This window comes from Chiloscyllium plagiosum, chromosome 4 (assembly GCF_004010195.1).
Source record: "Chiloscyllium plagiosum isolate BGI_BamShark_2017 chromosome 4, ASM401019v2, whole genome shotgun sequence".
Classification (NCBI taxonomy): Eukaryota; Metazoa; Chordata; class Chondrichthyes; order Orectolobiformes; family Hemiscylliidae; genus Chiloscyllium; species Chiloscyllium plagiosum.
The window spans coordinates 1,267,847-1,282,660 of NC_057713.1; the positions used below are offsets into that span (position 1 = coordinate 1,267,847).

The window sequence follows — 14,814 nt, forward strand, 5'->3', positions numbered from 1 at the left end:
GACCAGGTGCCTTACCGCTCTGAAGCTGCCTGATTGCGTCAAGTATTTCCTGGGTTGTTAGGGGAGCATTCAGGATCGTCACCTGTTCCGGGGTTAAGTGTGGAAAGGCCAGGCTTTTAAAAAAGGACTCCATCTTCTTGGCTCTATCTTCACAATCCTGCGAATTATACAATCAAAGTAAAACTTTCTGAAGATTGTGTTGATCCTTTTATGATCGTGAGTCAAAGTATCAGCACTTTCCCTGATGGACGTGATAGCTTGAGGAGCCTTTTTTTTGCTTGCGAGAAACACTAGGTATCTACCAGGCTTATCACCATATTCATATAATCTTTGCTTTGCAAATAATTTTTCCCTCTTTGTTGTTTGGGTAAGCGCGGTATTCAGGGCTGTCCTAAGGGCCGTAATCCTTTGTAATTTAGCAACAGAGGGCCCATCAATGTATGCTGTCTCAGCTGCCTCTAAGCGAGCCTCGAGTAGATGCTGGTGTTCTCCCTTTTGTTTTTTCTGGGTCGCCGAGTATGAAATGATCAGACTCCGCGCATAAGCGTTAATGGTCTCCCACATCAGCGACGGGTTACTAGCCGTACCTGAATTAATCTCCAAAAAGGTTTTGAATTCTTGAGAGAAATAATTTACGAATTTACTATCCTTCATTAAGAAAGAATCCATACGCCAGTGTCGGGTGGCCGTCTCATTGTTCCTAGTCTTGATTTCCATATACACTGCAGCGTGATCAGAAATTATTATATTACCTATTTTGCAGGATAATATTGAATTCAAAAAGGTCAAGGGGGCAAAAAGCATATCAGTTCTAGTGTGACATTTGTGTAGATTAGAATAAAAAGAGAAATCTCTGCCTCGCGGGTGGAGGCACCTCCACACATCTACTAATCCTAGCTCTTTATTCAAATGCGCCAATTGCCTGAATCTGGGGGATATACCCACAGTACTCCTGGGTATCCTGTCTAGCTCCAGATCCATAATGCAATTAAAATCTCCTCCTATAATTGTGTAACGAACCCCGAAAGCCATCAGTTTGGAAAATGCTTCCATTATAAATTTGAAAGGGTGTGCCGGGGGACAATAAAGATTCAAAATCCCATATTCCTCTCCATTTATAATAAGACCATAAGACAAAGGAGTGGAAGTAAGGCCATTCAGCCCATCGAGTCCGCTCCACCATTCAATCATGGCTGATGGGCATTTCAACTCCACTTACCCGCATTCTCCCCGTAGCCCTTAATTCCTTGTGACATCAAGAATTTATCAATTTCTGCCTTGAAGACATTTAGCGTCTCGACCCCCACTGCACTCTGTGGCAATGAATTCCACAGGCCCACCACTCTCTGGCTGAAGAAATGTCTCCACATTTCTGTTCTGAATTTACCCCCTCTAATTCTAAGGCTGTGTCCACGGGTCCTAGTCTCCTTTAATCAGTATGGCTTTAATGGCTTTAATCAGTATGTACCATCCAGATTAATCTTTTATCTGACTTAAGATTTTGAAAGGGAGATTCTTCCGAATGAGAACAACTACTCCCCTACTTTTTGAACTGAAAGATGAAAAAGAGGCCTGATCAAATCCACCCTTCTGTAATTGTAATTGTTGTAATTTAAAGTGCTCTTCATCCAGTAAATATGTCTCCTGTAGGAGAGCTATATCAACCCTTTCTTTTTTGAGGTTTGATAGTATTTTCTTCCTTTTGATTGATGAATTACTCCCCTTGACATTCCAGGTGTACCATTTAATCGAATGACTAACCATAATCGTCCAGGCAAGTCTGAGACCTCCCGGGAGGAAGAACCCCATCCAAAGCCCCCCCAGCATAGACCATAGAAAATTCACAAACATAGAGATTCTTTAATACGCTCACACCAATATAGTAAAAAACTATTTCTAAATAAAAAAAACATTTTAAAGGAGATTTTGCCCCTTGCTTCCAGGGGGCATGCTTCCTATCTGAAAACTCATCGTATCCTCTGCCAACCAGTGCCCCACCCTCGACCCAGGCACTCCATAATAAAATAGAAAAATTCAAGTGTACTATAAAGCTAAAGTTAACGGTGAGTACCCTACACCCCCCACCCATACCAACACCTAGATACATTTATAAAGATAATACCACATATAAGCATATAAAACTATAAAGTTACAGTCTCAGCAGGTAATAACTAAGTATAATAACACAAAAAAGGGAAAAAACCCGCTCTAAAAGAAAGAAATAGGGTAGGACAAAGCAAACGCCACCCCCGCCCCACCCTGACCTGAATCAACTAATCAGCCTATTAAAAAAAAAGGAAATCAAATAGTGGAGAACAAATAAGACCCCTCCCTACACCCCGGAGATGATATCAAACAATAAAGGAAATAAGGGGAAAAAAAGGGTAAACTGGGGGAGGGGGGGCAGAACAGCATCATTAACCACATGGTTTAATTCTTACACTCTATTTAAGAAAGTCCAAAAATTCCTTGGCCTTCTCCGGGCGATCCGAAGTTATAGACGGATCCTTTGTGGTTAAAATGCAGCATCACTGGGTAGCGCAAGGAGTACTGGATGTTTAAGTCCCTTTGACGCTTCTTCATCAAATGCCCTCTTCTTGCGGACCAAAGCTGGGGAAAAATCCTGGAACAGCATAATCCTAGATCTCCTATATGTCATGGCCTGGAGATCCTTCCCAAGGGTTCTGGAGGCTTCCAGGAGCATTTGGTTCTCTCTGTAACACTGAAGCTGGAACAGGACCGGGTGGGGGCGCTGGTCCGATCCGGGCCTGCGTATTGCAACCCGCTGGGCCCATTCTACCCGCACCTGGCCTGATCCAGCCTCCAGCTTCAACATCTGAGGGAGCCACTGCTCCAGAAACACTGCAAGCTGGCCTTCCTCTTCCTGTTCGGGAAAGCCCAGCAAATGAATATTTTTTCGATGATCCCGATTCTCAAGGTTGTGGCCTTTAGCTCTGCCCCTCCGACACGATGTTAGATTATTTCAATATCTCGGTCGTGCTTTTGCAGCGCGACCGAGAGCGATTCCCACCTGCTTCTGGACTCCTCTATGAAGACATCGATCTTCTCTTCGAGCTTGGAAATCACTGCAACAAGGTTTGCCACCGTAGGTAAGTCCCCCCCGGGTGGCTGTGGATGCCTCTGCTGCAGCTGGGGAGGGGTTCCTGCTTGCTGCGAGCATTCTTTCCCTTAAGTCATTTTAACAAAGCACCAAACTACTCAAGTTTGATTCAAAATGACTAACTGTATTGAATAAAAGTTATTTTGAATGGTTTGGCAGGTGTGGTGGGGGCGGGCAGCCCACTTTGCCCGAGTCTTGGGCAGAGCACTACAGACTCAGACTTGCTGAGTCGCTGCCATCTTGGATCTCCCTCTTAGGGACATTTAAGCAACTGCTGGATAAGCACATGGATGGCAGTAAATTGAGGGGTGTGTAGGTTAGGTTGATCTTAGATTAAGATAAATGCTTGGCACAACATCGTGGGCCGAAGGGCCTATGTACTGTGCTGTGCTGTTCTAGGTCCAATTCCTTCCATAAAGGATTTTATAGTTTTTGATTGTCAGAAAAACCTATTTCATGGTCATCATTAAACTCTTAATTCTAGATTTTTTTTATTTGAATTCAAATTCCACCCTCTGCCATTTGAACCCAGGTCCCCAGAATATGATCATGATCTCTGGATTAATCATCCAGCGATAGGCCATCGGATCCCCCAGATCGATGTCTCTCCTTTTCCACAGTTACCCTAAATATTGATGCAATGTACAGGTTCCACAAGCAATCATTCTCATTCTGATCCAGCTGCGATGGGCATCATCTCTCACTGGGACCTCCTTCCAACTTCCAGTCCTGGTTTCTACAATTACTGGGCACAGGGACCCTTGGAGATGCTTTATCTCCTCATGAATTATGAGAATCAAGCTTTGCTCAAGGTGCTACGTCAAGTCACCATAATTCTCAGTTTGATTAATAATGCTTTGCCATCCCTTTATTAACCATAAAAACTAGGAGTAGAAACATCTATCGAAAATAGAAGCAGGCACAAGGTGAATATTTAGAGTTGATGTTTATTATGAAGTTCATTACTGCTTTCAGTAAGAACAGAATCTCTGCAGGACTCAAGTTGTCTTCATAAAAGCAATGGAATTTTCTAAACACTGAACTCCACCATGAGTTTAAAAATGTCTTACAAAGGACGGAATTGGACATATTTGTCTCTTTCACAGCACATACAAGGTGAGCTCTGCTTGAACACTACAAATATTTCCCATAGATTCTCCCAATACCTTTTCCCACAGCCTTAGGATTCAGGTACATTTATAAAACTGCCAAAAAAAATCTTCTAAACTATCAAATACAATACTCTATCACAGAAATCCCAAGCTGTCAACCCATGATATTCTGCAGTGTCCCAGGTTGGGATCTAGATAAAGAACAGTTTAGTTCTTTACATTAAAAAAGTGTTGTTTTTCTTTGTTCTTTCCAGAGATGTGGGCATCCTTGGCAAGACTAGCATTAATTGCCCATCCCTAAATGCCCTTCAACTGAGTGTCTAGCTTGGCCATTTCAGAGGGCAGCTAAGACTCAACCACACTACTGTGGGTCTGGAGTCACATGTAGGCCAGACTGGGTAAGGATGGCAGATTTCCTTCCGTAAAGTGGTTTTTTACATCAATTGGTGGTAGTTTCATGGTCATAAGTGAAACTACCTTTCAATTCCACATTTATTAATTGAATTTAAATTCCACCAGCTGCTCTGCCCATGTTCTCAGAGCATTAGTGTGGTGTTCTGGATGTTTCATCCAGTGACATTACCACACTAGCACTCTCCCATAAACAACTGAACACAATTCAGTCATTAAATATTCAATAATGCACATCGCTCACTAGCACCCTCAGAATAACCAAATTGAGGTTAGGTTTAATGCTGATGTTCTCTCGTACTGATAGACCCATCTATCCCCTGAAACAGGATATTAGTGATGGGCCTGATAAGCAATGTTTACTCAGGAGCTTCTGGACCCCTACTTTCACCCATTTACTACTGACTAATTCAATGGAAGTATTCACTCCCTCCACCGCCAATGCTCAGGAGCAGCAGTGTGTACTATCTACCAATGCATTACAGAAACTCACCAACGATCCATAGACAACAGCTTCCAAACCCACAACCACTTCCATCCAGAGGGCAAAGGCACACCACTGCCTGCAAGTTCCCTTCCAATCCACTCACCAGCCTGACTTGGAAGTATATTGTTGTTCCTTCATTGTCACTGGGTCAAATTCCTGAAATTACCTCCATAGGTTTACCACAGCATGTGGACTGCAGCGGTTCAAAAAGCCTTAAACATGGAGGGCTCATGTCTGAGACAACTGGCAACGACCATTTGAGAAACAGAAGGTGGAACCAGGGAAAGCAGTTAAATCTGACTGAGATTTTGCTGTTCTTATGGGCTTTCTGCCAGTTTTCAGCCACAGTCTCTGAGGAGCTGTGACTGGTTTCAAGATGGTCCAGTAACCAAGGAATGGCACAAACAGCAGAGACGGAAATCCAGAAAATTCAGTGACTGATGGAAGATTAAAACAAACCAATTAAAATTATATCACTTTGACTGTTCACTTTCTACTTCTAAGTATAAAATGCTGCGTGGCTGATCACATCAACAAACAAGTTTATTTACAGCAGATCAAGAGAGTTGGTGCTGGAGCAGACAATCTGATCTGGAGAGACTGCATGGATACGGTAGTGGATCATGGAGAGTACTCTCTGACTGTGAGAGAACACTGGTGCAGTCTATGTGGCAGTGAGTACAGGACAGCAGCCTGCCCAAACACTGTCAGTCATTCAGCTCCCACCATAATGTTAAAGTAACTGTACTCCAGAGTAAGGAGTTCTCCTAATCCTTCCAGTGACACTCCACAATCACTGGCCTTGGGAGATAGGGGAGGGGGTTCAGTCAGAATCAGAGTCAGAATCAGAATCATCTTGTGAGGAGGAGGAGGAGGATGAGGAGGAGCTGGCATTTGCTTGGTTTCCATCATCGTCGTCGTCATCATCATCGTCGTCATCATCATCATCATCGTCATCATCATCATCGTCATTCTAAAGTTAAAGACAAAATCAAAGCTTAAAACAATTACTACTTCTCCCCCAAACCTTTCCACTTGAACTGTCTCATCCCCTTCCTCAAAGCTGCTCATGCTCTCACTCCCTCCTGTTCCCACCTTCTGACTCTCTGTTTTTCTCCCATCTTCGCTCTGTCACACACCTCCCTCCACCCTGATGTTTTATCCCACCATGTGGTTCCAGGTTGACCTCTTCCTCCTCTCCCAGGACTTGCAGTGAACTCAAACCCTCACGTCTAGCTCCTGTAGGAGTAGTGCTACATGAGGAAAACCCAGGCAACATTACTCAGGATACAATGATTGAGAGACATCTAGGCATCTCTGGATCCATTCAAATCATCTTCTATCATCTTGAGAACTGCATGGAAACATCAACACAACTAAGTTCCTTTTCATGGAAACATTTCTTAAGAAATAAAAGAAACATTAAGAAATGTTTCTTAGTGTTGCTGGGTCAAAATCCTGGAACTTTCTTCCAAAGGGCCTACCTTTGTGGGTCTACCTACAACTCATGGTCTATAATGGTCTTAAAGGCAGCAGCTCACCACTATCATCTCAAGGGGCAATTAGGGATGCGCAGTGTTATGGCATGTGTATGAATTGAGTGTGGACAGAAGTGGAATAGCAGACAGCATGATTCCACCGGTACCCAGTCAAATAGCCAGCCTGGGTCACAAGAAAAGCAGCCCCATATCAGCTGGTGGAACTTGTGGGTCACTGCAGCAAGATATTGTGTCAGATTAGCAATTTTAGTTAACTCACCTCTCCATCCTCACCCTCATCAGTGTTTGCTTCGCTATCAGATGAGGCTGAGGAGCCATCACCATCATCATCAGAATCAGATGAATCACTTCTCTCAGGATCTTCCTCATCATCATCTTCACCATCCTCTTCAGATGATTCCTAAAGACAGTAAGATAACAGATTCAGAGTAGCGACACAGTCCATTCAAAATTAGACAAGACAGTGTGGTGAGACTGCATGTAAAAGCAGGTGAGAGAGTGTGAAAAGGTGGTGAAGAGCATGAAGACGGGCAAGAGAGTACAAAGGTATGGAGAAATTGCACAAAAGTGGATTAAAGAGAACACAAAAACATGAGACAGCATAAAGGTGTGCGAGTGTAAATGAGTGCATTAGAGGGGAAACATGAACCAGACAGACAGACAGCATGAAAGAAACACAGACAAAACAAGCATGAGAAAGAAATAGATATAGTGAGACACTGTGCAAGCATGAAAATTAGAAAGCACAACATATGGAGTGGGATGGAGCCAGAAAAGAAAGAAAATACATGAAGAGGATGAGCGTGCGAGAGAAGGAGGGAGAGAGAGAGAAAACGAAAGATTGAACAGATTAAGCCTATCCTCTTTAGTATTTAGAAAAATGACAGGATCTAATGGTGGTATTGAAGATGCTATAGGGGATTGACATTGGAGGTAGAAGGCAGGTTTCCTCATGTGGGGAAATCGAGAATGAGAAGTCATGGCTTTAGGACAAGGGGCCACAGATTTAGAGAGGAGAAGAAACGACAGATTTGTAATGAGTAATGGGTTGAAGGTACAGCAGGCAGCAAAGGAGTTGAAGCCCGAGCTGAGATCAGCCATGATCGTATTAAATAGTGGAACAGGATTAAAGAGCTTGAATTGTCAGATCCAGTTCTTAACTTGAAAGAGAGATGGGGAGTGTCAATGTTTCCTTCTAAGGCAACCCACCTTTGCAGGTATTGGTCTAAATAACCTTCTCTGAATAGCCTTTAACATCCATCCTTAAATAAGGAGGCCAGGTACACAATATGTAGTCTCACCCCTGTTCTGTATAATGTTATATTACAAATTCTATTCACTTTCCTGGTTACTTGCTGTAACTGCATACAAACCTTTATCGATTCATGCACCAGGCCGTCTCTGAACCTCAGAGCTCTGCAATGCTCACCAGTTGATAATGTGACTCTCTTTTATTCTTCCTGACCCAAAATGGACATTTTTGATCTTTCCCACGTCATATTCCATTTGCCAAATCTTTCTCCACTCATTTAATCTATCCATATCCCTTTGCATGCTCATTTTGTAGTTTCTAAATATCTTTTGTGTTCTTGGCAAATGTAGCTCCTATTCCTTCAGTCTCTTAATCCAAATCATTGACAGAAATTATAAAAACAATTAAGGCTCCTGCATTAATCCCTGTGTCCCAACACTGGTTACACATTTTGTTAAGCAGAAAATGACTCATTTACATTAGCTGGCTACAGGAAATAGAGTCCATCTTCTATCGGTGGCTCAGTGGTTAGCACTGCTGCCTCACAGCGTCAGGGACCCAGGTTTGATTCCATCCTCCAGCAATTGTCTGTGTGGAGTTTGCACATTTTCCCTGTGTTTGCGTGGGTTTCCTCTGGGTGCAGGTTAGGTGAACTGTCCACGCTAAATTGCCCATAGTGTTCAGGTGCGTTAGTCAGGGGTAAATAGAGGATAATAAGGCAGGGGAATGGGTCGGGGGGGGTTACTGTTTGGAGGGTCAATGTGGACTTGTTGGGCCAAAGGGCCTGTTTTGTACACTGTAGGGATTCTATGTCAATATATACCCTTGGATCAAGAGCTTTTATTTTGCACAATGACTTTTGATGTAGCATCTTATCAAATACCTTTTAGACATCCAAGAACAGTCCTCAATTATGAGGGCATGAAAGCAGAGCAGATTGGCAAGTGGTAAACATTTATGGGAATACCTCAGATTTCATTTCAACAAGGAAAAAGGTTCCAAGGGAACAACCCATCATCCACACTTAATTAGAAATTTAAAGATAGTATCAAAGTTAAATAAAAGGTTTACATTAGTGTAAAGATGGGTGACAGATCAGAAGATTAGACAGAATATGAAAAACAGAAAAGAATGAGCAAAAATTACTAATGAGGAAAAATTTAGAACATCAAAGAAAGCTGATTAAAAATATAAAACAATTGCTAATAGTGTTTACAGATATTTTAAAAAACTTAAAAAGAATGATGGTCCTATAGAAAGTGAGACCGGAGAATTACTCCTGGAAGTTCCTGTGAATACAGGTGAACCGAACAGGTATTTTGCACCAGTCTTCACTCTAGAGGATACAAGCTCCATCTCAGAAACAGCTGTTAGCCAGCAAATGGGAGGGAGGGAAGAGCTTCAGAAAATAACAAAGTACAAATAAAATGGTGCTGAGTAAATTAATGAAGCTGTAGGTTAATGGCTGGCCAGGTCATAATAGGTATCACCTCAAAAGGACTGGTGAGATAGTTGACGTAAAGGCAAAATACTGTGGATGCTGGAAATCTGGAACAAATACAGAAAATGCTGGAGAAGCTCAGCAGGGTTGGTTGTATCTATGGAGACAGAAACACAAACACAAAATGTTTCAAGTATGACTTCTTTAGATGCTGCCAGATCAGCTGAGTTTCTCCAGCATGCTGTAATTGTTTCACAGACCTGTTCTGTTGATTTTCATTTTTCAAAATTCCCTAGATTTGGGAAGGGTTCACTAAATTGGAAATAATGAATGCAACTCTTTTATTTAAGAGGAGTAGGGGGGGGAAGACACAATGTAGGAAACTACAGGCCAGTTAGCTTAATATTGGTCATAGGTAAAATGTTAAAGACCATTATTTAATTACATGAATTAATACTAGTAAAGACATTATAACAGGACAGTTAAAATTCCAAGGAGAAAGTGAGGGCTGCAGATGCTGGAAATCAGAGCTGAAAATGTGTTGCTGGAAAAGCGCAGCAGGTCAGGCAGCATCCAAGGAGCAGGAGAATCGACGTTTCGGGCATGAGCCCTTCTTCAGGAATGAGGAGAGTGTGCCAAGCAGCCTCCTAGTTTCTACCTGTGTGGAGTTTGCACATTGTCTGGGTGGGTTACTCTTCGGAGGATCAGACTGGACTTGTTCCGGCCTATCACCCTCACCTTAACCTCCTTCCACCTATCGCATTTCCAATGCCCCTCCCCCAAGTCCCTCCTTTTATCTTAGCCTGCTTGGCACATTCTCCAGTTGAAATTTCAAGGCATGAAAAGCAAAGTCACAATGGGTTTGTGAAACAGAAATCATGTTTAGCTAATTTCTTGAAGCTCTTTGAGGACGTAATGTTCTGTGGAGAGAGGGGAACTAATGGATACATTTTGGCAGAAAGAATAAAAAAGAATATTTTCAAAATGGTAAGAGGTTGCAAAACTCTTGAGTTGCAGGAAGATTTGGGTGTTCCAGTGCATGAGTCACAGGACGTTAGTCTGGAGGTACAGCAGATATTCAGGAAACCTCAAAGCAGGTTAGGATTTACTGTCAGGGTAAGCAAATGTAAGAGTTGGGAGGTTATACTTCAGGTGTACAGAGCACTGGTGAGAATGCATCTGGAGCAGCTCAGAGGAGGATTACCAGATTAATACCGGGAATGAGCGGATTGCCTTATGAGGTAAGGCCAGTACCCTCTGGAGTTTAGAAGAATCAGAGCTAACTTAATAGAAACATTTAAGATCTTGAGGGGAAGTGACTGAGTGGACGTAGATTGGATTTTCCTTTTTTGGGAGAATCTAGATCTTCGGGTCATTGTTTAAAAGTAACAGGTCGCCCATTTAAAACAGAGATGAGGGAACTTTTCCTCTCTCTGAGGGATGATAAAGTTTGGAATTTCGCTCCTCAAAAGGTAGTGATTGCAGAATTATTAAATATTTTTCAGACTGAGGTAGATAGATTCTTGATTATCATGGAGATGAATGATTATTAGGGATATGCAGGAATAAATCGAAACAGAATCCCAGTTTGGCTAGGATCTTACCGAGTATCACAGCAGGCTCGAAGGGCCGAATGGCCTACTCTTGTTCCTTGTTCCCTGACCAGGGCCCAATTCAGAAGACCTCGACCCAAAGATTGAAACCACCTCCTCGCTTCAAATGTCCTTTACCTCTCTCTGACATGTTAGTGTCTGCAGCTCCACTTCCAACACAAACTCAAGCTGATCGAATTGCAATAACGTCTTTACCCTGGATCCCACTGGCAACCATTCGGAAATTGCAACCCATCACCCACCCTGCCATCTTTACTGAAGGAGAAACAAAGGGAACGAGAGCAAGAGACAGAGGGAGTGAGAGAGTGAATGGAAGGAAGGTGACTCACCGATGTGAGGTGTGACGTCATCCTTGTTTTGGCAGCAGGGCCCCCTGGCTTACCCTGGCCTTTTCGTTTCTGGAAACAAAAGAAAGTAAGGTGTTGTGTCGAAGGAATGCCACTTCTGGGTGGTGAAAGGAATGTGCAGGCACGGAAACTGCATCCTGACTGGACAATGGATTGAGTGAGCCATGGGTTCAGTGAAATGGCCACTGCCATGTGCCAATTGGGAGGCAAGTCTTCAGTACTGCTCATCTTATGCAGCACACAAGCCTCTCCAACACACCAAGGTGGTGATCCATGGAGGGCACACTGCAGCTTTATACCTTCCACAGGAAGCTCTGAAATGGCCTCTACTTTACAAGGGTTCAGTAGGTGGCCTTTCATCTCCTTAAGCCAATTACACTGGTCTAGGAGGTGACCATTCAGCCCCGATAAATACTTTAACATTAAAAATGCTCCACACACTGTTACAAAATGCCAGTTAATTTGAATAATGCAGCATAGTTTTGTGTTAGACATGTTCACAGGCCTGGCCAGTTCGCACAGGGATCAGAAAAGTGCATTGTTGTTCCAAAACTGGAGTCAGAGTAGAAATTCATCAAATGTCCTTACACAGCACGTTCTAAACTAATGTCCACTTCCATCTAGAAGGACAAGGGTAGTAGACATCCCTGCAAGATCCCCTCCAAGCCACTCACAATCTGACAACCCCTGACTTGGAAATATATTGGCATTCCTTCAGTGTAATTGGATTAAAATCCAGGAATTCCTTCCCGAAGGGCATTGTGAGTCAATCCTCAGCACATGGATTGTAGTGATTCAAGAAGGCAGCTCACCATCACCTTCTCAAGTGGAAACTAGCGATGGGCAATAAATTTTGGACCTAGTCAGTGATGCCCACATCTCATCAGTAAATGATTAAACAAAAAGAGCTTTTTCTGTTGCTATCACTCTGAAATACTTACTGCCGTTGTATATTCCTCATACACACACCGTTCTTCAGGAGATAGGGACTGAAATATATGAAAAAGACATAAATTCTAACAATTAACACGTTGTCCTAAAGATTGGTCACCATATAATGCTGGGTTACTGTACCGGTAGAACAAGTCTATCACTGTATAACATTAAGGTACAATATCAGTGGGGACAGGTCTGTCATGTATAACACTGGGCTACAATGGGGAAAGACGTGTTTCTGTTTATCACTGGAGCACAGCACTGTTGGGTTAGGTCTGTCAGTATATAACACTGGGGTACAGTACAGGTGGGGACAAGTCTGTCACTGTATAACACTGGGTTACTGTACTCGTGGTCTATCACCGTATAACACTGAGGTACTATACCAGTGGGGACAGGTCTGTCACTGAATAACACTGGGGTACAGTACTAATGGGGACAGGTCTGTCACTGTACAACATTGGGGTACAATACTGGTGGGGACAGGTATACCATTGTATAACACTGGGTACAGTACTGGTAGGGACAGGTTTGTCGCTATATACCACTGGGGTACAGTACTGATGGGAACAGGTCTGTCACTGTGTAACACTGGGGTACACTGCTGGTGGGGACAGGTTTGTCACTGCATAACACTGGGTTACAGTGGGGGAAAATCTGTCACTGTTTGTCACTGGAGCACAGCACTGTTGGGACAGGTCTGTCACTGTGTAACACTGGGGTACATTGCTGATGGGGACAGTCTCTCACTGTATAACACTGGCGTACAATGCAAGTGGGGACACGTCTGTCACTGTAGAACACTGGGGTACAGTACTGGTGGGGACAGGTCTATCACTGTGTAACACTGGGGTACAGTACAGATGGGTACAGGCCTGTCACTGTATGACACTGATGCACGTTGCAAGCGGGGACAGGTCTGTCACTGTATAACACTGGGGGACAGTACTGGTGGGGACAGGTCTGTCATTGTTAACACTGGGAGACAGGCTTGTCACTGTATAACACTGGGGCACTGTACTGGTGGGGACAAATCAATGTATAACACTGGGGTACGGTTACTGGTGGGGACAGGTCTGTCACTGTATAACACTGGGGTACAATGCTGGTGGGGACAGGTCTGTTACTGTATAACACTAGGGTACAGTACAGGTGGGGACAGGTCTGTCACTGTATAACACTAGGGTACAGTACCAATGGGGACAGACCTATCTCTGCATAACGCTGGGGTACAGTACTGGTGGGAACAGGTCTGTCAGTGTATAACACTGGGGCACAGTACTAGTGGGGACAGGTCTGTCACTGTATAACACTGGGGTAAAGTACCAATGGGGACAGATCTGTCATTGTATAACACTGGGGTACAGTACTGGTGGGGACAGATCTATCAATCTATCTCTGTTTATCACAGGGGCACAGCACTGTTGGGTTCGGTCTGTCAGTATATAACACAGGGGTACAGTACTGGTGTAGACGGTCTGTCACTGTATAACACTGGGGTACAGTACTGGTGAGGACAGGTTTGTCACTGTATATCACTGGGGTACAATACTGGTGGGGACAGGTCTGTCACTGTATATTACTGGGTACAGTGTGGAAAGATCTGTCTCTATTTATCACTGCAGCACAGCACTGCTGGGGACAGATTTATCACTGTACACTGCGGTAAAGTACCAATGGGGGCTGATCTGTCATTGCATAACACTGGGGTACAGTACTCGTGTGGACAGGTGCGTCGCTGGATAACACTGGGGTACAGTACTGGTAGGGACACGTCTGTCGCTGTGTAACACTGGGGTATAGTACAGGTGGGGACAAGTCTGTCACTGTATAACACTGGGGTACATTATTGGTGGGGACACGTCTGTCGCAGTGTAACACTGGGGTATAGTACTGGTGGGACAGGTCTGTCCCTGTATAACACTGGGGTACAGTACTGGTGGGACAGGTCTGTCACTGTATAACACTGCAGTACAGTACTGGTGGGGACAAGTCTGTCACTGTATAACACTGGGTACAGTACTGGTGGGGACAGGTCTGTCACTGTATAACACTGGGGTACAGTACTGATGGGGACAGGTCTGTCACCGTATAACACTGAGGTACAGTACTGATGGTGACAGGTCTGTCACTGTCCAACACTGGGGTACAGTACTGGTGAGGACAGGTTTGTCACTGTATAACACTGGGGTACAATACTGGTGGGGACAGGTCTGTCACTGTATATTACTGGGTACAGTGGGGAAAAATCTGTCTCTATTTATCACTGGAGCACAGCACTGTTGGGGATAGGTCTGTCCGTGTATAACACGGGTATAGTACAGGTGGGGACAGGTCTGTCACTGTATAACACTGGGATACCGTACGAGTGGGGACAGGTCTGTCACTATAACACAGGGGTACAGTACTGGTGTGGACAGGTCTGTTACTATATAACACTAGGGTACAGTACAGGTGGGGACAGGTCTGTCACTGTATAACACTAGGGTACAGTACAGGTGGGGACAGGTCTGTCACTGTATAACACTGGGATACCGTACTAGTGGGGACAGGTCTTTCTCTGTATAACACTGGGGTACAGTACTGGTGGGACAG

General features: G+C 43.9%; 1 protein-coding gene across 1 annotated transcript in view; it reads right to left on the reverse strand.

Annotated features, from left to right (window-relative positions):
• Positions 1 to 4,052: 4,052 nt before the first annotated feature.
• Positions 4,053 to 14,814, reverse strand: part of ubtfl (upstream binding transcription factor, like) — a 50,395-nt gene continuing 39,633 nt past the window's right edge. Inside the window, exons 17-20 of the mRNA XM_043687556.1 lie at positions 12,225 to 12,272; positions 11,266 to 11,334; positions 6,890 to 7,030; positions 4,053 to 6,104 (exon numbers count right to left, since the gene is read on the reverse strand). Coding sequence (XP_043543491.1) covers positions 5,955 to 6,104; positions 6,890 to 7,030; positions 11,266 to 11,334; positions 12,225 to 12,272 — 408 coding nt within the window. The 3' untranslated portion in view covers positions 4,053 to 5,954. The remainder of the gene's footprint in view (positions 6,105 to 6,889; positions 7,031 to 11,265; positions 11,335 to 12,224; positions 12,273 to 14,814) is intronic.